Source organism: Mytilus galloprovincialis, chromosome 2 (assembly GCF_965363235.1).
Source record: "Mytilus galloprovincialis chromosome 2, xbMytGall1.hap1.1, whole genome shotgun sequence".
In the NCBI taxonomy this organism is placed as follows: Eukaryota; Metazoa; Mollusca; class Bivalvia; order Mytilida; family Mytilidae; genus Mytilus; species Mytilus galloprovincialis.
In genome coordinates this window covers 80,218,416-80,243,848 of record NC_134839.1, presented here as the reverse complement: position 1 = coordinate 80,243,848, position 25,433 = coordinate 80,218,416, and the positions used below count along the sequence as shown (strand labels likewise).

Sequence of the window (25,433 nt, the reverse complement as noted above, 5' to 3'; positions counted from 1 at the left end):
TACTGTATACTACTAATACAAGTATAAAGTTAATGGAAACCGCTGTACCGAAAATATAATTGAATATTTGGCATAGAGCCTTTGTTCAAGGCGAAGTTACAGGTTGTGCTAAATTGAGACCATGATATAAATAAAGTGGCCTTATGGAGATTTTCCTATGGCAAGCCTGTACATGTGTCATCTAGACCCTGCGATCCCTATAACAAATATATAATTGTCTCAGCTTGAGCTTGATAGGATAATTATATATTATAGTTGATCATCTCAACGAGGAAAGCAATTCAGTTGAGATGACCAATGATAATCTGTTTATCGCTATTTTACCTATGACGACGTTGTGAATTTCCGAGATTAGCAACGCCACGTGCCCCTTAGTTTCTAGCGATAATTCCCCATCTCAAGCGAGTAACATGATATGAAAAATTATCACAAAGAAAGGACAAAGAAAAAATGCACAAAATAACGATAACAACAAATAAAACATTTTGCTACTGATCAACATAAAGGTGCTGGTCTTTATAAAATCAGAGTTTCCTAGTTGTCTCCCTTTACATGAATTAATTGTGAAAAAAAACTAATGAAGCTATATATACTGTGTGTGCTTGCAAGGATTTGTATAGTGAGATCTAACTATACAAATCCTTGGTGTTTGTAAAATAGTAGTAATAATAAGATAAAACATATAACTTTCTATTTTTAAATGAAGTTTTAAAAAATGAATGTTGATTTTATCTCGAAAAGTTGGCGCCAAAAATACCCAGACATGCAAATATCTTTTGAAGAGTAAGTTTCTGTTTTCATTTCTCGGTTACAAGTTTTTGTACTGACCCCAAGAGGTTTTGTGTTTATGTTCGATAAAAATAGAAACGCACGTGCAGGAAGTCGCCAACTGCGCTTGTGTACAGATAGTAAACAAAGATGGCAGCTTACCAAGCAAGGTATGACGCCCACAATACAACAAGTTTATTTACAGTTTAAATGTCTTTGTCATGACATTTGTTCGTTGTAAAGACCTATCTATATGTTCGACAAATAAAAAAACTCTATCAAATTTTAATATTTCAGGTTGAAGCAATTTGAAGATGTCCTGAAAGAAGAGGTGATTGACATAAAGAGTTTACGGAAGTTATGTTTTAATGGTAAAACTTTATTTGTTTATAAATGAGAGGAGATAAATCATTTTTAAGTCGTATTTCGACTTGACAATTCTTTTGTTTATTTATCAATGTAGCAGTTTTGGCAAACGATACTAATGGCATTTTTGTTCATAACATATCCGAACTTTTTATGAAAGTTGAAACAGTTTTGGGTTCCATGGCCATGGACACTCTTGAAGCCCCCGTTTTTGTTTTTTAGTAATAATATATATTACGGATTGAAGTCTGCTAGGCAAAACAGTGCAAGCATTGTAGTTAAATTTATTAACCTCTGATTTGTATGAGACTACTCTGATGTCCAACAGCTGTTTTGCCAGACAAGCTTGGGCAAAGGTACATCAGGTCTTATCCATATCAATAGTGAATGTTTCCCCCTCCAAAATGGATGTGCTGCTAAGTTGCTTTTTGGTGACGACTCACAGCATTGGTTCCATATAAATTAGGCCTCAATTTGTTCATTTTACATTTATCTCTTCATTCATGTATGTTTTCTCTACCTACCGCCCTTTATTTTCTCATATTTGGACAGTTTTCAAAGGAATCCGGGTCCGTCCGCCCTGATTCTGGTTCGCCCTAGTTTCTGTTCGCCCTAATACCTGTTTGCCCAGATCGTTCGCCCTGATTTTATTTTTAAGTATAGTGTTGGGTTGTGTGTATACAATTGAATGTGTTGAAGTCGGTCTACAATTTCGCCGAATATTTACGATGTACAGTGGCGGATCTACGAGGATAAGTTTCTGACTTAATTATACCTGACATAAAACAACTAAAGACTAACATGACTAAGTTATTTATATATTTAACTTTATTGATACATTTTAACAATTTAAAAATATTCAGTAACAGTTATAACAAGATCAATTCCGAACTGTACTTCGCACACATTTATTTCCTAAACAAATATTTAAAAGCACTAAATAGAATTACTATTAGTGAAACAAATACCAAAAACACAGTCACATTGCTGTACATTGATCACTTGTCATCAGTGTTTTTACCCATCCTTTTTTTAATTTTTTTTTCTTTATTTCAAACTGAATTTTACATGAAGCTGACTATTTTATTTGAGAAAAATGTTATTCTCATTATTAATCCATCAAAGACAATTTATATAACAATCAGTGATATCAAAGGTTTCAAATGACACCTACTCAGCAATCAAAATTCAATCAACAGTAATATTAAAAGTAATTATAAAATAAAGTGTAACAATTATGCAGCCAAGACTTTTATTTAACATGTTTAATTAATATAAATTTGGCAAATATCCTGTATTTAACTTTTAATAGATATACATAAATTTTGATAAATTTTAATATATATATATTTCGTTCATTGATGTAACATATACATATCATAAATGAATATAGGGCGAACGAACCCAGGGCGAACGGACTATCAGGGCGAACAAACTCAGTGCGAACGAACCTAGGGCGAACATGTAATCAGGGCGAACGATCCCGATACCTTTTCAAAGTGACCCATCAATTCTGTGGCACGTTTTTTGTATTAGACTCAGAGTGTATTAGTACTAATCTACAGAAATAAATGATTTTTTTTTTTATTTCATCTCAGAAAAAAACAAATAATGACCTTTGGTAACCATGACAATATAATTTTGCAGGTTGTCCTTTTGAATGTGGTTACAGATCTGTATGCTGGAAGGTTAGTAACAATAAGTACATCCAATTTCCATTTTGCAGATCAGTTGTCAATTATTTGATGTTTCACTTTAGTCTGTATCAATTTATAAATCAACTGATTAGAAATGTTTAATTTCATGTAATTAAGAATTGAGGTATTATTGCTAATGAGACAAATATATATGAGACCACATGGTGAAGATTTAAGCAACACTATAGGAAAGCATATAGCATTCAACAATGAGCAAAACACATACCATATAGTAAACTTTCAAAGGACATGACATGAAACATTGTAAAAAAACTTTCAAATGCAAAAATACAAAAGCCTAATGTATGGTCAAATAAACAAACCTCAAAACAAATATGATAGACAGTTACCAACAAAACCACTGATTTCAATTTACTGACTTTGGACATGCACACATAGAATATGTGGGAGAGTTAATCCTGTTTGTAAGAGGTCAACCCTCCATTAACCTAGGACAGTGGTATAACCCCACAACATAAGGACAAATTGTATAAATAAGTGGAAGAAGGATTGACTCATCATGAAAACTAACTAACAAAAAGACTAAAGACACAAAATACAGACCTACAATAGTACTGGCAGTTACTGAATACTAGTTCAAACCCAATTACAATTAATAAGTAAATCATGTTTCTGTGACCAAAAAATCAATCAGTAGTGGACACATCTAATAGATATACATGTAGTGTAAAGAAACCATATATAGTCGGAGAAAAACATGGCCTTGTGCCATGGCAATATATAAGTAACTGTATCAACAGGATTTATGACCCGGGTATTGATAACTTTATAAGAATACATATTAAGTTATGTTTTAATTTATTGATATATACCGGTATATATTATATTTGTAATTGTATATTTATTGTATATGTATTTTAGTGCATCAATCTTCTTATATAGTACAAAGCAATTCAAAAGCAACTTTGGCAGAAAATATTCTGCTTGTTGAATGTTTCTATAGATAAATACTTTAGAACTGGAGGAAATTATTTTAATGTCTCATTGATGTAATATCTGATACTTTTGATTTTAATGATTTTCACTCTGTTTCATCGATGTAAAATCTGATACTTTTGATATTAATGATTTTGCACTCTGTTTCATTGATGTAAAATCTGATACTTTTGATTTTAATGATTTTGCACTCTGTTTCATTGATGTAATATCTGATACTTTTGATTTTAATGATTTTGCACTCTGTTTCATCAATGTAAAATCTGATACTTTTGATTTTAATGATTTTGCACTCTGTTTCATCGATGTAAAATCTGATACTTTTGATTTTAATGATTTTGCACTCTGTTTCATCGATGTAAAATCTGATACTTTTGATTTTAATGATTTTGCACTCTGTTTCATTGATGTAATATCTGATATTTTTGATTTTAATGATTTTGCACTCTGTTTCATCGATGTCAGTGTTCTCCCCAGGATTTTTTGATAGCGCTGTGGTAAGCGCGCGATGATCGATTCATTAACCATTTTTAGCTCACCTGGCCCAAAGGGCCAAGTGAGCTTTTCTCATCACTTTGCGTCCGGCGTCCGTCGTCGTCCGGCGTTAGCTTTTACAAAAATCTTCTCCTCTGAAACTACTGGGCCAAATCAAATCATTGGGGTATCTAGTTTAAAAAATGTGTGGCGTGACCCGGTCAACCAACCAAGATGGCCGCCACGGCTAAAAATAGAACATAGGGGTAAAATGCAGTTTTTGGCTTATAACTCAAAAACCAAAGCATTTAGAGCAAATCTGACACGGGGGTAAAAATGTTTATCAGGTCAAGATCTATCTGCCCTGAAATTTTCAGATGAATCGGTCAATCGGTTGTTGGGTTGCTGCCCCTGAATTGGTAATTTTTAGGAAATTTTGCTGTTTTTGGTTATTATCTTGAATATTATTATAGATAGAGATAAACTGTAAACAGCAATAATGTTCAGCAAAGTAAGATCTACAAATAAGTCAAACATGACCAAAATGGTCAGTTGACCCGTTTAGGAGTTATTGCCCTTTATAGTCAATTTTTAACCATTTTTCGTTAATTAAAGTAATCTTTTACAAAAATCTTCTCCTCTGAAACTACTGGGCCAAATTAATCCAAACTTGGCCACAATCATCTTTGGGGTATCTTGTTTAAAAAATGTGTGGCGTGACCCGGTCAACCAACCAAGATGGCCGCCATGGCTAAAAATAGAACATAGGGGTAAAATGCAGTTTTTGGCTTATAACTCAAAAACCAAAGTATTTACAGGAAATCTGACATGGGGTAAAAATGTTTATCAGGTCAAGATCTATCTGCCCTGAAATTTTCAGATGAATTGGTCAACCCGTTGTTGGGTTGCTGCCCCTGAATTGGTAATTTTGAGGAAATTTTGCTGTTTTTGGTTATTATCTTGTATATTTATTATGGATAGAGATAAACTGTAAACAGCAATAATGTTCAGCAAAGTTAGATTTACAAATAAGTCAACATGACCGAAATGGTCAGTTGACCCCTTTAGGAGTTATTGCCCATTATAGTCAATTTTTAACCATTTTTCATAAATCTAAGTAATCTTTTACAAAAATCTTCTCCTCTGAAACTACTGGGCCAAATTAATTTGTTAAAAGTTTTTGGTCAAGGTAGTTTTTGATGAAGCTGAAGTCCAATCAACTTGAAACTTATTACACTTGTTGCTTATGATATGATCTTTCTAATTTTAAAGCCAAATTAGACTTTTGACCCCAATTTCACGGTTTACTAAACATAGAAAATGAAAGTGGGAGTTTCAGGTTAAAGTTTTTGGTCAAGGTAGTTTTTGATGAAATTGAAGTCCAATCAACTTGAAACTTAGTACAGATGTTCCCTATAGTATAATCTTTCAATTTTAAGGCCAAATTAGATTATTACCCAATTTTTACAGTCCATGGAACATGGAAAAGGATAGTGCAAGTGGGGCATCCGTGTACTTTGGACACATTCTTGTTAGCTCACCTGGCCCAAAGGGCCAAGTGAGCTTTTCTCATCACTTTGCGTCCGGCGTCCGTCGTCCGTCGTCGTCCGGCGTTAGCTTTTACAAAAATCTTCTCCTCTGAAACTACTGGGCCAAATCAAACCAAACTTGGCCACAATCATCATTGGGGTATCTAGTTTAAAAAATGTGTGGCGTGACCCGGTCAACCAACCAAGATGGCCACCACGGCTAAAAATAGAACATAGGGGTAAAATGCAGTTTTTGGCTTATAACTCAAAAACCAAAGCATTTAGAGCAAATCTGACACGGGGTAAAAATGTTTATCAGGTCAAGATCTATCTGCCCTGAAATTTTCAGATGAATCGGTCAATCGGTTGTTGGGTTGCTGCCCCTGAATTGGTAATTTTTAGGAAATTTTGCTGTTTTTGGTTATTATCTTGAATATTATTATAGATAGAGATAAACTGTAAACAGCAATAATGTTCAGCAAAGTAAGATCTACAAATAAGTCAACATGACCAAAATGGTCAGTTGACCCGTTTAGGAGTTATTGCCCTTTATAGTCAATTTTTAACCATTTTTCGTTAAAGTAATCTTTTACAAAAATCTTCTCCTCTGAAACTACTGGGCCAAATTAATCCAAACTTGGCCACAATCATCTTTGGGGTATCTAGTTTAAAAAATGTGTGGCGTGACCTGGTCAACCAACCAAGATGGCCGCCACCGCTAAAAATAGAACATGGGGTAAAATGCAGTTTTTGGCTTATAACTCAAAAACCAAAGCATTTTGAGGAAATCTGACATGGGATAAAAATGTTTATCAGGTCAAGATCTATCTGCCCTGAAATTTTCAGATGAATCGGTCAATCGGTTGTTGGGTTGCTGCCCCTGAATTGGTAATTTTGAGGAAATTTTGCTGTTTTTAGTTATTATCTTGAATATTATTATAGATAGAGATAAATTGTAAACAGCAATAATGTTCAGCAAAGTAAGATCTACAAATAAGTCAACATGACCAAAATGGTCAGTTGACCCCTTTAGGAGTTATTGCCCTTTATAGTCAATCTTTAACCATTTTTCATAAATCTAAGTAATCTTTTACAAAATCTCCACTGAAACTACTAGGCCACAATCATCTTTGGGGTATCTAGTTTGAAAAATGTGTCCGATGACCTGGCCATTCAACCAAGATGGCCGCCACGGCTAAAAATAGAACATAGGGGTAAAATGCAGTTTTTGGCTTATAACTATGAAACCAAAGCATCTAGAGCAAATCTGACAAGAAGTTAAATTGTTAATCAAGTCAATATCTATCTGCCCTGAATTTTTCAGATGAATTGGACAACTGGTTGTTGGGTTGCTGCCCTCCAATTGGTAATTTTTAAAGCAGTTTTGCCGTTTTTGGTTATCTTGAATACTATTATAGATAGCGATAAACTGTAAACAGCAATAATGTTCAGCAAAGTAAGATCTACAAATAAGTCAACATGACCTAAATGGTCAATTGACCCCTTAAGGAGTTATTGCCCTTTATAGTCAATTTTTAACAATTTTCATTAATTTGGTAAATTTATGTAAATTTTTACCAAATATAGTTCTCTGTTACTAATGGGCAAAGTTCATTATAGATATAATTGTAAGAAGCAAAATCGTTCAGTAAAGTAAGAACTTCAAACACATCACCATCACCAAAATACAATTTTGTCATGAATCCATTTGTGTCCTTTGTTTAATATGCACATAGACCAAGGTGAGCGACACAGGCTCTTTAGAGCCTCTAGTTACATAATGTTACATTTATATATATAACTACCATGTTGTTGATATTATATTTCATATTCAAAAACCTGCATTTTGTATACATATGCTTTCACTAAAATGGAAAAAGTTATATTTTAAATATTATGTTTTAAAAATTAAAATGACAGGATAATTTATATGATTTGATTTCATTACCATCCTTCCAATTGTTTTGTGTGAGAGTAAGTATGCACTTTTAGTTGTTTGACTTATAAACTAGTTATACATCCTTTACAACTTCATAAATTTACTGAAGTTTTCAATGACCATGATGACAAGATTAGTATTTTTTCATTAACTTTTATTAACATTTCTAGCAAATTACAACTTTTCAATAAAAATGAGTTTAGTATTTAAAAAGAAGAAATGAAATTGCCCTTTCAATAATATTCAAATGTTATCAAAGACTTGTTTAAAAAAGGCTAACATGTTCCAAAATGAATATGAAAGAAATCCTATGTAATTTTTTTAAAGATTTTTATCTTATTTTTAACGTTGAATTACCAATCAAATAAATTATGTTTGCCAATTGAAACAATTACCACATTTAGAGGTTGTGTTTGAGATCATTTTATAAACATTTGAAGACTTGCCACCAGATAAGTTTGTCAAGATTTGACAATACTTCTTTTAGGACTTTCCCTCCCAAATTATCTCCCTTAATGGCTAACATAACTTCCTGTTTACATTTGTGGTTTATGTAGACTGGTTCCCGATCGCAATATTCAGTATGTTACACATATATCTCGTGAGAGAGTATGGCTAATAGCTAATACCTGGAACGTAGTACCGGGAACCAGGATATGGTTTATGAAGCATGAAATGCCATTCCTTATCCAAGCCATCCTATGTTTATATTAAATTTAAAGCATTATCTAATTGATATATTTTGATGATTGGTTGACAATTATCGATATTTTCTACATATTTACACAAATTTTTCGTTTCGTTTTTTTGGAAAGATTAGAACTTGTTCTAAATCTTTACTTAGGCACCGGCCTCCCTAACAACAGGACAGGTTAGCTACTGTTACTAAATGTATTCACACTGAAATATAGTTCCCTATGGTTCTCATGTATGTGCACATAATACACATCTAAACTTGAAAAAAAACGGTGTATATTATTGGAGCTGTTCATTCAAGAATGTATGTTATTAAGGTGTGTCGATGTGCAGGCTTTTTAAAAAAAACATTTTGATTAGGTAACTGGGTATTGATTCAACTAGTATGATTGACAACTGTCATATGCATTATCACTAAACAATCAGAGACAAGGTGGACCTTTAATTACAATGCCCCACCTCCTAAACTGCCAATCAAATTGACCACATTACCTATCAACCTAAGTCTAACATAATTATACAGACCACTCAGTATACATATAATTCCTAATACACAAGTATTTGACCTCATAATTGAATACACAAATGTGTATATTAGATGTTTGATATTTATAAGGATGATAGATTTATTTATTGCCAATTACTTTTGATCTACATTACATAAAGTGATTCTGTAAATTATATCTGAAAGATAAATGATTAATGGATTAAAAAGATCTTGAAAATGAAATATGAATATAAATATGAATAAATAAAAGGTATTCAAGTAAGGCCTATAATTTACTTGATAAATTTCCAATAATCATATGTAATTAACCAACAATTAAATTAGTACACCTTTTTTTTTATCAGGAATTGGCTTGAAACAGTTTAAACATTTTAAAACTTTTAATTATAACAAACCATTGTTTATTAGTTTATTTCCAATCAATCATTATGTCTTTTTTAGCAATCAAGAAAGCATCCACATTTCAATAAGATAAGTATTTTAATAAGTTTACCTTGAAAAAGTACATTTTAAATGCCCTGTGTTGAAAAATACTTTAAAAATTGATCTTAAGGAACTCTAAAACTTTCAATCTTCAATGCCATATAACCTCTGTTTCAACTTACAAAATGCCCCAAAACAACATTTTTCAATTTTTGTTGTTGACACTTTAAAATTTCAAGCTGTTGGTCCAGATTTATGTCTTGCAAGGATAGTTCGTAACATTTACTAGAAGAATTTTTGATTTATTTTTTTTTTTTTTTAAACATGTTCAACATGTTCAAAACCGGCAACATAATTTCGATAAGATATAAACTGTAGTTTAAATAAAATTGCGCAAATTAAGAGACCCATATTAATTAATTTAAGCTCATTTTATCCTCATACTGGAAAAGCAAGTTTCCTTCTAAAGACCTGCTGTAAATGCAATTTTCAGCAATAGTGCTTTATAAATGTTCATTTTTCCCCACCATACCTTAATATGAAATAATTCAACCTACTCTTCTAATCTTTCCATGAGTGATTTCATAACTTTGATTCTCTGATCCATTTGGAAAAGAGTAATGGATGGACAACTTATCGTAAAATACGGACTTGTAATGAATCCCTTGATAACATGAATGCTTCCTTGAAGCAATACAGGTTCAACAGCGGTTGTAAACGTAAAAATAATGAAATAATCGTAGATGGTTAACAAAAAATGGTCGAGACCACGTTGTCAGAGAAGGGGTAAGACTTCCTTCATATAATTTAGAAATGAACTTTTCAGCACCAGAAACATGTTTTATATGTCTCTGTGAGCACTGTTCATTACTTTTATGAAGTTTCTACATCTTTTTAAAAGCGAAAACTCGAGGAAGGAAATGTTTATTTGGCAGTAAAAGTTTTGCAAATGGCGCCATTTTGTTCATTTATTGAACTGGCCCCTCCGATATTTGACTACGTTGGGTGAATTAACAATCTCTCGATTATTTCAACCAGTCGATCACGTGATCGGATTGTGTACAAAATAATACCGGAAGTTTGAAAATTCAAAAACAATAGCGCTGATTTTGATTGGATAGCGCTGCGGTCTGCCCAAATACCACAGCGGTAAATTAGGATAGCGCTGAACATCGCGGTGCTAAAACGGCCTGGGGAGAACACTGGATGTTATATCTGATACTTTTGAATTAGTTTATCTTTGAAAAAAATATTTACAATTAGCAACAATTTTATGCATTTTTTCCTGACATGATTATCCTCTTTGTTGTTTATACTTATTTGAGACATTCTGAGTATATAAAGTTTTCCTACCAAAGGTTGGTGGTTTTCTCTCTAAGGCTTCGTCTGCCAATAAAGACTGTCCACAATGAAATAGCCTACAGTGCTGAAAGGAGCACTAAACACCAATGGATCAGTCAGTATATTTTATCATAGATACATATATCGAAATATTATGAAAACACATAACTGATAAAGATACTAAACAATCTACAATGATCTAGCACAGAAAGGGTTTATAATTGGTTTTAAATGACAGTGTTGTCAATTATTATGTTTGATACCATATTATTATATTTTTATAGCTGCTGCTGAATTATCTTCCTTGTAAAAGATGTGAATGGGGGGATTTTTTGAGCAAGCAGAGGTTAGTATTAAAATATATAGAAATGATACATTGATAAAATCCTGTTTTTGGGGAAGACGGCTTCAAGCCGTCAATCCCCAATGGGGTTGACCAGAGTGACATTCCCTCACATCATTCATTTTGTTTTTATAGTGTGGAAAACCCCCCAACAAATCTTACTGAGAATGATAAGATGGGGAGACACAAATGAATAAATTGACTTTAAACACTTTTTTTTACACATTTCCCTTCTGTTTCTCTCGAAATTATCGTATATTGAGCTCTCCTTTACACTAATTACGTTTCTTTTACAATCCGAAAAAATCAGTATGACGAGATATTCTAAATATATCCAACCTACATTATATTTTATAGTGACGTCATTGTTGGAATGCCACACTACGCATAATCAGGGATATCCTTCACTGGTTATTTAAATCATTCTCAAAGATTGTGCACTTATTAAAAAATAGTATTTGTTAAATTTAAACATAATGATGGTTGCTGTAGATGATTCAAACATCAACATGCAATACTTTAATTTGTAGGTCAACAACTTTCAAAGTACCAAAAGTCCGAGGGCCTACATGAGATTGGGGAGAGAAACGATCTTTTCCATTTTTTTTCTGTAAAACTCTGTTTTGAGAATCTTCCTCCAATTCAGGAGCACCTCAATTTATGAGCTAATTATCCACTAAAATAAACACTTAAAATGTGACATTTAGTATATGATAAGTAGTCTTCCATTAAACTAAATTTTGTGTACCAACATAATCATTGTAATAGTAACAAAAAAATTTACAAATGTTGCATTTTGTAGTTTAAACCTATGTATTCATGAAATTTTACAAATACTTCAAAATGTAGGATTTGGAAACAAGCTTCACACAGTTTACATCAATCATATTGTTATTTTTATTAGTACCTGTATCCCTGTGATGAGAGATGTAACTGGGAACTTTATCAATGGAAATTTAAAACTGAATAGATTTTTCAGTCCTAACTTTCTTAAGAAAAAAATTAAAAATCTTAAGAGTACTGTCACAAAAAGTGAAAAATGGCCCTAGCCTGCAGTTCAGTTGTACACTTTTAAGATTTCAAAAATAATTGTTGTTGTTGTTAAATGACAGAATTCAACTAGTTGAATTTTAGATAATTAACTATCAACTTTAATTGTATGTTTAGATTTAGAAGATGCAGATCTCTTCCATTGGTCTAAATTAAATCCTAAACTAAAGAAACGAAATTACATTAAACAACAATTGATTCCAATAGTGTCAACCTTCCACATGTTCTAGCTGTTCTTTTTTTTTCATTCTTTATATGAAGACTATCAAAAGATACCCCCCCCCCCAAAAAAAAAAAATGAAATAGAAATAAGGGCTGTCTTTCCCCTCAGAGCTATTCAGCTCTTTGATTTTTCTCACCTGTAAGGACTTATTTGGCATAGGGATGCAAATCTGGTGGTGGTACAGGTGACCTTGACTCTATTTTCATGGTTTATTGGTCATTGTAAAGTTTTTGTCTGTTTCTCAGATACTATAAGTAATATATCAACTACATTTGGTTTACTGGGATTATTGTAAGGTGTACATGTAAGACTGGTAAAGTTCAATGACCTTGAACCAATTAGTGGATCATTGATTATGTTGAGTCTAAGTAGTAAAACCTTTATCTGTTATACTTTCAACATAAAATCACTCATGATCAGTAAAGTAGGGTAAACACTTTCTGATTTAGTTGAGGAGATATATATATTACCTGTTCTAAGAATGCATCAGGGGTTATTGACCTACATTTGACATGTCATATACTTAGATCAACTTTTACATGTACAGTAACTGTAGTTACTTTTCAGCCCAAGGGGGAACTTAATATCCTTACACTTTGTCTTAATGAATATTATGCCTTAATTTCTGAAGACTTTTCTGATCCTTTTTTTTACCAGCAATCAAGAAGTATAATGCCTTCAAAATTTATCCCAGCTTGAAATTCGTTAGTTTCTGATAACCACCATCTGGTTTTTAGTACAGTTAACTTATAAATTGTTTAAATAGCTATAGTCATGTACTGGGATTATAGTAAGCATTTTTATATTGAAATCAACAAGCAGGTATATCTGCTGAGTTAAAGTTAACATACTAAAGTTTACATGCAGGATTTTCTCGCTGTTTTGAAGATCCATTGGTGGCTTTCTGCTGTTTTCTGCTCCTTGGTTGGGTTGTTGTCTCTTTTACACATTGCCCATTTCCATTCTCAATTTACCGGTATACCAATTATTTTGTGTCTTTTCATATTTTGTTTATCCTTTTGAAAATAGAATTTTATCTATTTTAGAAAGCTATATACACATTTTATAGATGAGATGATAGTAAAACCTGGACTGGATGCTTCAACTGGAACCCATCAAGATGACCATGTTAGTATACACGTATAATGTGTTGTCTTAATTATTGTAATCATGTCATGCAGTTATTGTCACCACATGTTTTTTTTATTCAATCTGTTACAAGAACAGAAAGTTACAATCAAATTTGCATTACAGTGTTTGCTAACATTTATAAACACATTCAAATACAGTCATATTTTTCTATGTCAATCTTATAATATCTGAATGTGCCGTTTTCGTATTACCACATAACTTCAATAAAAAACTGCTGAACCAACATCTCTTACATTTTGTAGTGGTAGAAATCCCTTGTCTGCAGGGTTGTCAAATAAAAAAACAAATTAGATTAGCAACAACTCATGATAGGATGTAATATAATAGAACAAAAATAAGAATAACCAATGCTGGAGTATTGTTTGTCCTGTTTATATGAGTTAGAACAATAAGAAAAAATAACAAACAAACAATTGCAAGAGTCTGTCAGACTACCACAGATACCATGTTTTGTCGTACTATTAACTTTAAAAAAAAAAGAGCAAATAGGAGAGCTGTTAATATTAAACAGGTACAAATGTATTGCTCTTCTTTTAAAAGTGCTATTTATTTGTCAGATTTCATTCATTATACATTGCATAACTTTTAAATATCAAATGTTGTAGCCATTAAATCCGAATCCAAACAGTAACTGGGGAACATTTTTCAAAGACAATGAAATGTTATTACAGATTGACAAAGACTGCAGGTAACTAATGTACGGTAGTTTGTTATGTGTCTTTTACAGATTACCATGTGTGGTTAATCCTATATCTAACATGCTTTAAGCTATTTAGTGTTCACATTTAACATTTAATAGTAGAAAATAAATGTTCTTGTACCTTACAGTTATTAAAAGAGAAACACAGATATCCCTTTTTTTGGAGGATCAACACAATGTTTTTAAAAATATTTCCTTTATTTCAGGGAGCAATAAGAGGTTAAAAATCTTTTTTTATTGCTTTTCATTGCACAAATAAATATAAACATGAGTTAATTAATAGAAAGACTGCCTTTATAGATTTGTAGGAGCTTGCTTTCCTCAATAATGGGAAGTTAATTAGCCAGTTGTATTTAAAAAAAAAAAGATTTACAAAATTGGCATTTCCTGCTTCTCTGCTAAACATGTTGCATGTGTGACTAATAGCAAAATGTCTGGCCCAGAATTTGCATATTGCCTAGCCATTATATGCCTATATTGTGTGACATGTCTTTGTTGCTAGAATAAACATTAATGAATAACTAAATTTTAAAATTCAGTGATTTTTTTTAGACTAAATAAGGCCCTTATGGTATCCATCCTTTTATTTTTAGTTAAAATACCATTGTGTAATTTCACTAATAATACTATATCTTACTTTTAGTAAATTTACAAGGCAATGAAATAATAAAATGCATTACAAATGAAAGTCTCATCAGATTGTTATATTTTTATAGGAGATTAAAAGTACAAGTCAAGGTATTTTAAGATAAAAAAGGTGAATCAAGTGTATTGTATTGCTTCTTAGGACAACAAAATAGAGTTGCTAATAAATATTTAAATCTTATTTTGCAGACGATTATGTCCAGATTTATTTTTCTTCCAAAAAGCCACAGATTATCCATGCAAAGATATAATACATGCTGATTCACGTGTGGAAACATTACGTAAACGTGTAGAACAATGTGTACTGCAATCAGAAACCATTAAAGTAGACAGGAAAGGCAATTATAATGTGAGCCTTAAAATCTACACCAGACTTGAATTAAATTTTCACAATCTTTTAAAGACATAAGATGTTAAAATATAAAATGATACCTATAATCAGTTGGTTGTAATTTAAAAATTGAAGAAATTATTGTTTGGCTGTTGTGCTCGAGGTAAACAAATTAAAAGTATTTTGTGTTAAGCAATTATCAACACTGGTCAAAGTCAACTTTGAAGTCAATAAACTGTAGTACAGCCTATGACAGAATAAGAAAAATATTTAAAAACATTTATTGAAATGGAAATAAAACTTTCACCCAGAATGGGTTGGTTACCTAGCTGTTGAAAGTTTGGCAAAGTGAACTGCCCTATTTAGTAAATGCAATAGACATAGTTCTATGGTGATATATATTCAAAAGGAACATTAAATTTCTTCTTGAAAAAAAATCCCTCATTGATTAGTTTGCCTGTATCTTTGTGATACATTTGATAGAAGTGTGAAACTATTAAGGAAACAGCCAAGTTAAAAATTCTATGTAAATCAATGTTTTTTTTCTTTTGTAGAAAGTTTTTAGTAGAAAAAGAGTGAGTGAAGAATACATGGTATTGCCTGATGGTCATGAAGCTCACTGGGAAGTTGTTGAAAGAATATTGTTTATTTATTCCAAATTAAATCCTGGTCAAGGATATGTTCAGGTCAGTACCTAAGTAGAAATGTAATCAGAAATATTACAATACAGTAATCAAGAGATATGTGTACACTATATAAGTGTTTCTATTAAAAAACCTTTGTAATATTTTACATTAATTTTTTTTATAACCCTGCTTTGAATTATACCCCACTTTGAAAAAGTGGGGAGGAGGGGGGGGGGGGGGTATACTGTTTTACCTCTGTCTGTCCGTCAGTTCGTCCATCCGTCAGTCCCATGAATATTTTTCGTCACATTTTTCTCAGGAGCTACAATACAAGGATTTCTGAAATTTGGTTTCAGGGGTTTATACAAGTCTGCTATACTGTGTGATGCTTTTCAGATTCTTCCTGTTTACCGAACCCTTGTATGATTTTACACATGGTAACAAAGTTGAAAATTTTTGTCACATTTTCAGGAACTACAATATAATGATTTCTGAAATTTGGTTTCAGGGTATATATAAGTCAGCTATACAAGGATTTCTGAAATTTGGTTTCAGGGTATATATAAGTCTGCTATACCGTGTGATGCATTTTCAGATTCATCACTCGACGAATTCCTGTTTACTGAACACTTGTATGATTTTACACATGATAACCAAGTTGAAAATTTTTGTCACATTTTTCTCAGGAAATAAAATACAAGGATTTCTGAAATTTGGTTTCAGGGTATATATAAGTCAGCTATACTTTGTGATGGGTTTTCAGATTCATCATTTGACGATGTATGATTTTAAACATGATAGCCAAGTTGAAAATTTTTGTTTCATTTTTCTCAGGAACTACAATACAAGGATTTCTGAAATTTGGTTTCAGGGTTTATATAAGTCAGCTATACCGTGTGATGCGTTTTCAGATTTATCACTCAACAAGTTTCTGTTTATTGAACACATTTATGATTTTACACATGATAGCCAAGTTTAAAATTTTGATCACATTTTTCTCAGGAACTACAATACAATGATTTCTGAAATTTTGTTTCAGGGTTTATATAAGTCAGCTATACAAGGATTTCTGAAATTTTGTTTCAGGGTATATATAAGTCTGCTATACCGTGTGATGCATTTTCAGATTCATCACTCGACGACTTCCTGTTTACTGAACACTTGTATGATTTTACACATGATAACCAAGTTGAAAATTTTTGTCACATTTTTCTCAGGAACTACAATACAAGGATTTCTGAAATTTGGTTTCAGGGTTTATATAAGTCAGCTATACCGTGTGATGCGTTTTCAGATTTATCACTCAACAAGTTCCTGTTTATTGAACACATGTATGATTTTACACATGATAGCCAAGTTTAAAATTTTCATCACATTTTTCTCAGGAACTACAATACAATGATTTCTGAAATTTGGTTTCAGGGTTTATATAAGTCAGCTATACAAGGATTTCTGAAATTTGGTTTCAGGGTATATATAAGTCTGCTATACCGTGTGATGCATTTTCAGATTCATCACTCGACGACTTCCTGTTTACTGAACACTTGTATGATTTTACACATGATAACCAAGTTGAAAATTTTTGTCACATTTTTCTCAGGAAATAAAATACAAGGATTTCTGAAATTTGGTTTCAGGGTATATATAAGTCAGCTATACTTTGTGATGGGTTTTCAGATTCATCATTTGACAATGTATGATTTTAAACATGATAGCCAAGTTGAAAATTTTCGTTTCATTTTTCTCAGGAACTACAATACAAGGATTTCTGAAATTTGGTTTCAGGGTTTATATATGTCTGCTTTACTGTGTGATGCGTTTTCAGATTCATTATTGACAACTTCCTGTTTACCGAACACTCGCATATTTTACCACTATTGAAATTATTCACTTGCGGCGAGGGTATCATTAGTGAGCAGTAGCTCGCAGTTTCACTTGTTTTATTTTCATTTCAATTCAAATCATAGACATTTTGTTCTTTTCTTTTGAACAGGGTATGAATGAGATTGTAGGTCCAATATACTATTGCTTTGCTGCAGACCCTATAAAAGAATGCAGAGGTACAGTATTTTTATATCAAACCTCAAAGCATCTTTATAATTTGTTTTAAGTGGTGAGTGCATGTTTTTCCATTTCCAAATATTAAGTAATGTTTATACAATATTTATTTGGAATATGCGGTAAACAACAACTTGAAAAGCTATTTGATGAATTCTGCATTTTATCTTGATAGCATATATGGTTCATTGATTTCGTAATTTGATATGAAAATTATATTAACCTAAGGGTTATGTTCTATAGACATTTAAATATTGAAAGGTTGCATAATTAAATGTGGTTTTGCCGTTACAATTCTTGACAATTTCTCAGTGATGTATTTTCAAAAGAGTTTTTCTTGTTTGGTTATTTTTTTTGTGAAACTGACTCCTGATTACCTTGGAGAAACTAAAATAGATAATAAGCTTTGAGGGCCTTCCAATTCCAGACTGTTTTGATGAAAACAGCTTACGTGACATCAAGAGTATTATTATTGAAAATATTTAGACATATGCTACTGTTTTATGATACAGTATATAATTCTATTTCCATCTAAGCACTTACATATAATGTTTTAATCATCATATCTATAATTTCAGAGAATGCTGAGGCAGATTCCTTCTTTTGTTTTATGAATTTGATGTCAGAAATTAGAGATTTATTTATAAAGACATTAGATGCAGATTCCCAATGTGGGATAGGTAAGAACTAAGCTGCAGATAAACATATGAAAGGAAACATTACATTATCTAACTACTGTAAATTCAGAAATTTATATATATATTCATTATTGCGATTGTTGAACAATGGCCACAAATGCCAGATTGATTTACATGTATTGTTATTTTAGAAAATGCTGCATACAAATTATATTAAGATTTGGATTCAGTTAAAACCAATTTTATTTCCAAAAGTAACAAAAGAAATTGGACACAAATTATTACAAAACTACCGGTAGTTAAAACATGTTTATAGGATGTGTTGATAGATTGGTTATTTTTGGGGATTTTAAAGCTCTGAACTTTGTTACAATACCATTCTTTCTTTTTTGCCATTTTCAAATGATATTATTTTGATATTTTTCAGGTTATATGATGCAAGATTTTTCTAACATGCTGCAAACTAGTGATCAAAGACTTCACCAAAGAATAGAGGAACTTAATATAAAACCACAATTTTATGCCTTTAGATGGTTAACATTACTCTTGTCACAAGAGTTTCCCCTCCCAGGTAAGTAAATACAAATTATAAATATAATTAAAAAGTCAATTGTTCATGAACAATTGAAAGGTCTTTCCTTCTAAGTTAAAAAATATATGGTTTCTAAGGACTTTTATGTTTTTAACAAGTGGTTGCTAAGGACAAAAATCATTCCTAAGGATAAAAATATTACTACCAGGATAAAAATATTACTACCAGTGTTAAAAATGTCATATGTACTATTCATAGTATTTAAAGTTAAAAAAATAAGTGATTGCTACTTAAATGTCGTTGTTAGGGACAAAAATATCATTTCCAGTATTAAAAATTTCATATTTATATTATTCATAGCCTTACAAGTTCACAAAAAATATATGGTTGCTAAGGTGTTTTATGTTGTTGCTAGGGACCTTAACCTCTGACCTTGACCTAATTTTGATTTCAAAATCTAGGTCATGACCTTGACCTTTGACCTTAGGTCAGTTTTCTTAGTCACGTAAATTGATGATCATTGGAGAGGATCCTAGGTGGCTACAACTTGCGGTTTCTGAGTTTTAGTGGACAATAGACATCGGTTAATTTTTGAAGGGGCATAACCCTACCAATGAGTTGTTGAATCTTTTTGATCCATATGTAACGAAGAACCAAGGTATGTTCCTGAACAAATTCCACCCTTTGTTTTTTTTCTACCTATTATGGTTACTGAGTTAGAATGATAACAAGGTTTTCGGTGTTAGGGGAGATAACCCCTATAAAGGAAATGTAACGGGGTCGTGCCCTCACCACAAGATAGCTTTTGGTCAACCATCATTTTAACATGTCGCATACTTTTTTTTGGGAAATGTCGTTAAAGTTTGGCGGAAAGAATAATATTAATAATCAGAAGAAATACAGTAAAGAAAAAGGAAAGACCTTAATAATGTTTCTGTGCCCTGTGGAATGAAAATTAATTAAACAACAATCTTCTGTTATACACTGACACTTGTTTCTATAAAAAAACTTAACCTTCTAAAAAAAAGGTACTTTTAAAAGTTGACATTTTTCAAAATACATATGGCATACAAGGTTTTAGTAATTTAGATTCTTATAAGGCATAAGAATTAAAATTCACTTTGACCTTAATCTGCAATGCCTATCATCTTTTCATCCCAACATTGTAACCAGCCTTTGTGAAAGGTCAGACCCGTTATGAAAACAATACTCATAATGGAATAATGTTTCTGCAAGAACTACTGTACATTTAAGTAATAGTGAATCATTATACTTATTACAAATTATATCACAAATTGACTGTTATTGTTGTAGGTATTTCATTTTTTTTTCAATTATTATGGTTTTGTTTTCAGTAGACATGAATCAAACAAGTATACAGATTTGTACAGAGCTCTTTCGGCAGTAATTACGAGTCCCTCTCCAACAATAATTGCATACACTCCCATTTGTATACTATTTTCTTATTGAATATCGTTCAAATGTTATGGATGTCTTAATTAAGAATTTATAGTAAACAGTTTTTTTTTTTTTTTTTCATTGAATATGTATTTTTATTTACAGATGTAATGAGAATATGGGATTCACTGTTTGCAGATGACAGAAGGTTTCACTTTCTGAAATGTATATGTTGTGCAATGCTGATGTAAGTTTTTACAATTTAGATTAACTAATTAAAAAAAAAACGCTAAATGGTAGCACAAAGTCTCAATTATAGACTGGGGTCTATACAATATGTTAAGCTCTAAATTTTCCAAAGTGTGTCAGCCAACTGAATACAAAATATTTATGATTTTCTGACTGAAAGATACAAATACAGATTATTTTAAGAAAAAACATTAGTCTCATTTAATAGTACTGTCACTTAGGCTAATGGGTGGCTTCTTACTATTCAAACATATTGAATTTTAGATTTTGTATAATCTAACATATAAAGAGGTTCAGACATCAGACTCGGACTTCTCTTGAACTGAATTTTAATGTGCGTATTGTTATGCGTTTACTTTTCTACATTGGTTAGAGGTATAGGGGGAGGGTTGAGATCTCACAAACATGTTTAACCCCGCCGCATTTTTGCGCCTGTCCCAAGTCAGGAGCCTCTGGCCTTTGTTAGTCTTGTATTATTTTAATTTTAATTTCTTGTGTACAATTTGGAAATTAGTATGGTGTTCATTATCACTGTACTAGTATATATTTGTTTAGGGGCCAGCTGAAGGACGCCTCCGGGTGCGGGAATTTCTCGCTACATTGAAGACCTGTTGGTGACCTTCTTCTGTTGTTTTTTATTTGGTCGGGTTGTTGTCTCTTTGACACATTCCCCATTTCCATTCTCAATTTTATTATTGCCAGATATGTTGCTATGGACCTCTGTGGCCAAACGGTCTAATTAGTAGTTCTAACTATTGTATCACTAGCCTGTCAACACTGAGGTTGTGAGTTTGTATCCTGCAGGTGCTCTTGACTCCAATCTTAATTGACAAAGATTGTCAGTTTTCCTATCTAAGGTCACGGTTCTCTCCTGGCACTACAGCTTCCTCCGACAATAAAAACTAACTGCAACAAAAATAGCCAATAGTTCTGAAAAGGAGGTTAAACACCAGTCAATGAATCAGTATGTACATCTACCTAGGAAGATACTGATGGTTAACATCTACCTAGGAAGATACTGATGGTTAACATCGTTAACATCTACCTAGGAAGATACTGATGGTTAACATCATTAACATCTACCTAGGAAGATACTGATGGTTAACATCATTAACATCTACCTAGGAAGATACTGATGGTTAACATCATTAACATCTACCTAGGAAGATACTGATGGCTAACATCGTTAATGTTTATCAGTATGTACATCTACCTAGGAAGATACTGATGGTTAACATCTACCTAGGAAGATACTGATGGTTAACATCATTAACATCTACCTAGGAAGATACTGATGGTTAACATCATTAACATCTACCTAGGAAGATACTGATGGTTAACATCATTAACATCTACCTAGGAAGATACTGATGGCTAACATCGTTAATGTTTATCAGTATGTACATCTATCTACCTAGGAAGATACTGATGGTTAACATCTATCTAGGAAGATACTGATGGTTAACATCATTAACATCTACCTAGGAAGATACTGATGGTTAACATCGTTAATGTTTATCAGTATGTACATCTACCTAGGAAGATACTGATGGTTAACATCATTAATACTTTTGTCTAATAGGACTCCTTTGATTTTTGCTAGAGTTGGATTAAAAGTTGAACTTTATTAAAAAGTATTTAAAAATAGTACTTACAATTAAATGACTAGAGAATTGGTTTTATCGATAAGTATTTAAAAGACTAAAGCAAGTCTGGTGTATTTAAAGTGATTTTATTTTATGTATAGAAACAAACAAAGTGACATGTGTTTTCTCTTTACAGAGAGGTACGGGATGAAATAATACAAGGAGATTTTCCTCATGTGATGAAATTAATACAGGTAAATTAATGCTAATGGAAATCTTTACCTAGATAAAATATAAGAGGAGAACAACCACACAACATAAAACACACAGAAACGGACTAAGCATTAGACAAAATCCTAAAATATGTTAATGAAGATTGACCTATGAAAAAGGGAAATATCTTTGGTAAACAAAAAATGTTAACTTACAAATTCATTACATAAGAGTGGTAAAAGTATGTGATTTCATGATAGCTAACAACATGAGATGTTTATACACACACAACATTATAAAGCCAACAACATGAGATGTTTATACACACACAACATTATAAAGCCAACAACATGAGATGTTTATACACACACAACATTATAAAAGTATGTGATTTCATGATAGCCAACAACATGAGATGTTTATACACACACAACATTATAAAGCCAACAACATGAGATGTTTATACACACACAACATTATAAAGCCAACAACATGAGATGTTTATACACACACAACATTATAAAAGTATGTGATTTCATGATAGCCAACAACATGAGATGTTTATACACACACAACATTATAAAAGTATGTGATTTCATGATAGCCAACAACATGAGATGTTTATACACACACAACATTATAAAAGCTGGATAAGACAAAAAAAACTAAGTATCCTATAGTGTGTCAAGTATAACCTAAATAAGCTTTAATGCATATTTCTTAGCTTGAAAGCATAATTGTATTTCCTATTTCTTTTTTTCTTATTTCATTGTAGAATGTTCAAGATAAAGTAGACTTACAAAGAGTGATAGCTAAAGCCACAGAGATAAGATAGCATTACCCTATACTTTACCTATTTCATCATTTATCTGTGATATAATGGTATGAACATATTTATCAGTTTACAAATTACATTTAAGGAAGATATGTTATCAATAAATTAAATGTCAATAGTTTTTCCATGATATGCAATAGTTTCTAAAAATTATGAGAGATGTTGGGTGTAGTCAGTATGTTAAAAAAGAAATGTATATTAAAAGCAAATGTGGACAAAGAATTTAACACTTATACTAGTATTTTTATACCCATTCTACATCATATGCTAGGGGGTTGTATTCTAGTTAACCTCTCTCTGTCATTGTTTTTATCATTGCGGAAAATGTGACAGGGTTATAATCGCAGTAATTTAAACTTGCATTTTTAAGATTTTTATATGAATTAAAATTACTTAAAGCAATAGGTCAGTATTGTTTGGTTTATGAAACAATTGAAAGGTGAATATATTTGTCTGGCAGGTATTATCTTACCTTGACCTCATTTTCATGGTGCATTTGTCTATTATAAATCTGGTAATGTTGTTAGTTTATCAAATACTATAAGCAACAGGTCAACTTTATTTGGTGTCCAAATGATTGTAAGGGATACATGTCTGTCTTGCCTGGTTTATTTGACCATGACCTCATTATTATGATTGATAAGTAATTGATAATGTTAAGTTTATTTGATATTTGTAGTAAAACTTTCATGTAACATACTTTCAACATTAATTCATTGACATTAAGTAAATCAGGTGAGACATTTCAGCATGTGCACTCTTTGTTTTCTTCAGATAGCTTTATACATTATATGGATTCATAAATAACCACAATAACATGCAATTAGTTGATATTTATACCCCTGCTTTTAAAAAAGGGGATATACTGTTTTACCTCTGTCTGTCCATTCTTCCTTCCATCAGTCAGTCCTTACGTCAGTCCGTCCGTCCCATGAATATTTTTCGTAGCCTTTTTCTCAGAATCTACAATACAAGGATTTCTGAAAGGGTTTTTATAAGTCTGCTTTACAGTTTGATGCGTTTTCAGATTCATCACTAAACAACTTCCTGTTTATTGAACACATGTATGATTTTACACATGATAGCCAAGTTGAAAATTTTCGTCACATTTTTCTCAGAAACTACAATACAATGATTTCTGAAATTTGGTTTCAGAGTTTATATAAGTCAGCTATACCATTTGATGCGTTTTCAGATTCATCACTCGATAACTTCCTTTTTACCAAACACTTGTATGATTTTACACATGATAGCCAACTTTTAAGCTGAAAGTTTTCATCACATTTTTCTCAGGAACTACAATACAATGATTTCTGAAATTTGGTTTCAGGGTCAGCTATACCATGTGATGTGTTTTCAGATTCATCACTCAACAACTTCCTGTTTACTGAACACTTGCATATTTTACACTATTAATATTATCAACTAGCGACAGGGGTATCATCAATGAGCAGTAGGTCGCAGTTTCACTTGTTATTTTTATTTATATTTATATTTTAGGAGGGCATTTTAATTGATTGCAATAATGAATGGAGAAAGGAAATGACAAAACCATCAAGAACATCTCTTACCTTACATCTGACATGAACTGTGAAATAATCATACATTGGACAAAAACTGTGCTTCAGTCATCATCATTCTATTTTCATTTACAGCATTATTTTTACCAAATAAATTTTATTTCTTGAAATGTGATTTTTTATATGGACAAGTTATATCATCTTAAGCAGTAACACCAACATTTAATTTTAGATAATCTTGTTTTAATGAACCTTGTAGAGCTCTGTTTTAAATTTGACATAATTTCATGTGTGCAGTTTTACTGAAAAGGAAAAAGAGGGCAATCAAAACCACAAAAACACTATACCTGAAACAAAATTACCAACAACTCCTAAAACTAGGGCTGAACTCCGGTGCTCTGAAAATGTTAGCTGTTTCTGACTCACTAGTGTCCCATGTAAAGCGGAATCCATCGCTAATTTTCTTTAGAAGTTCTACATCATAAAAAGGACAGAGGAATAGTTGGTTCTCAGAGAAATGACTGTACCTCTGTTGAAAAACACATACTAGCAATCAAATAGTCAATTTAAAATTCCAAGCATCTTGATGATGTCAGTTTCAGAGAACTTTCTGTTGGAATTAGTGTTTTTTAATCG

At 31.8% G+C, this 25,433-nt stretch overlaps 1 protein-coding gene across 1 annotated transcript; it reads left to right on the top strand.

The window, feature by feature from the left end:
• Positions 1–864: 864 nt before the first annotated feature.
• LOC143064535 (TBC1 domain family member 13-like) lies at positions 865–24,967 on the top strand. The gene is made up of 15 exons (XM_076237422.1): positions 865–938; positions 1,066–1,139; positions 2,782–2,822; positions 10,983–11,044; positions 13,361–13,442; positions 14,072–14,154; positions 15,001–15,160; positions 15,697–15,828; positions 17,762–17,828; positions 18,405–18,506; positions 18,892–19,035; positions 20,560–20,641; positions 22,426–22,483; positions 23,218–23,324; positions 24,778–24,967. The coding sequence occupies exons 1-14, from the start codon at positions 919–921 to the stop codon at positions 23,275–23,277; spliced, it is 1,167 nt and encodes a 388-aa protein (XP_076093537.1). The 5' UTR covers positions 865–918; the 3' UTR covers positions 23,278–23,324; positions 24,778–24,967.
• The last annotated feature ends 466 nt before the right edge of the window (positions 24,968–25,433 follow it).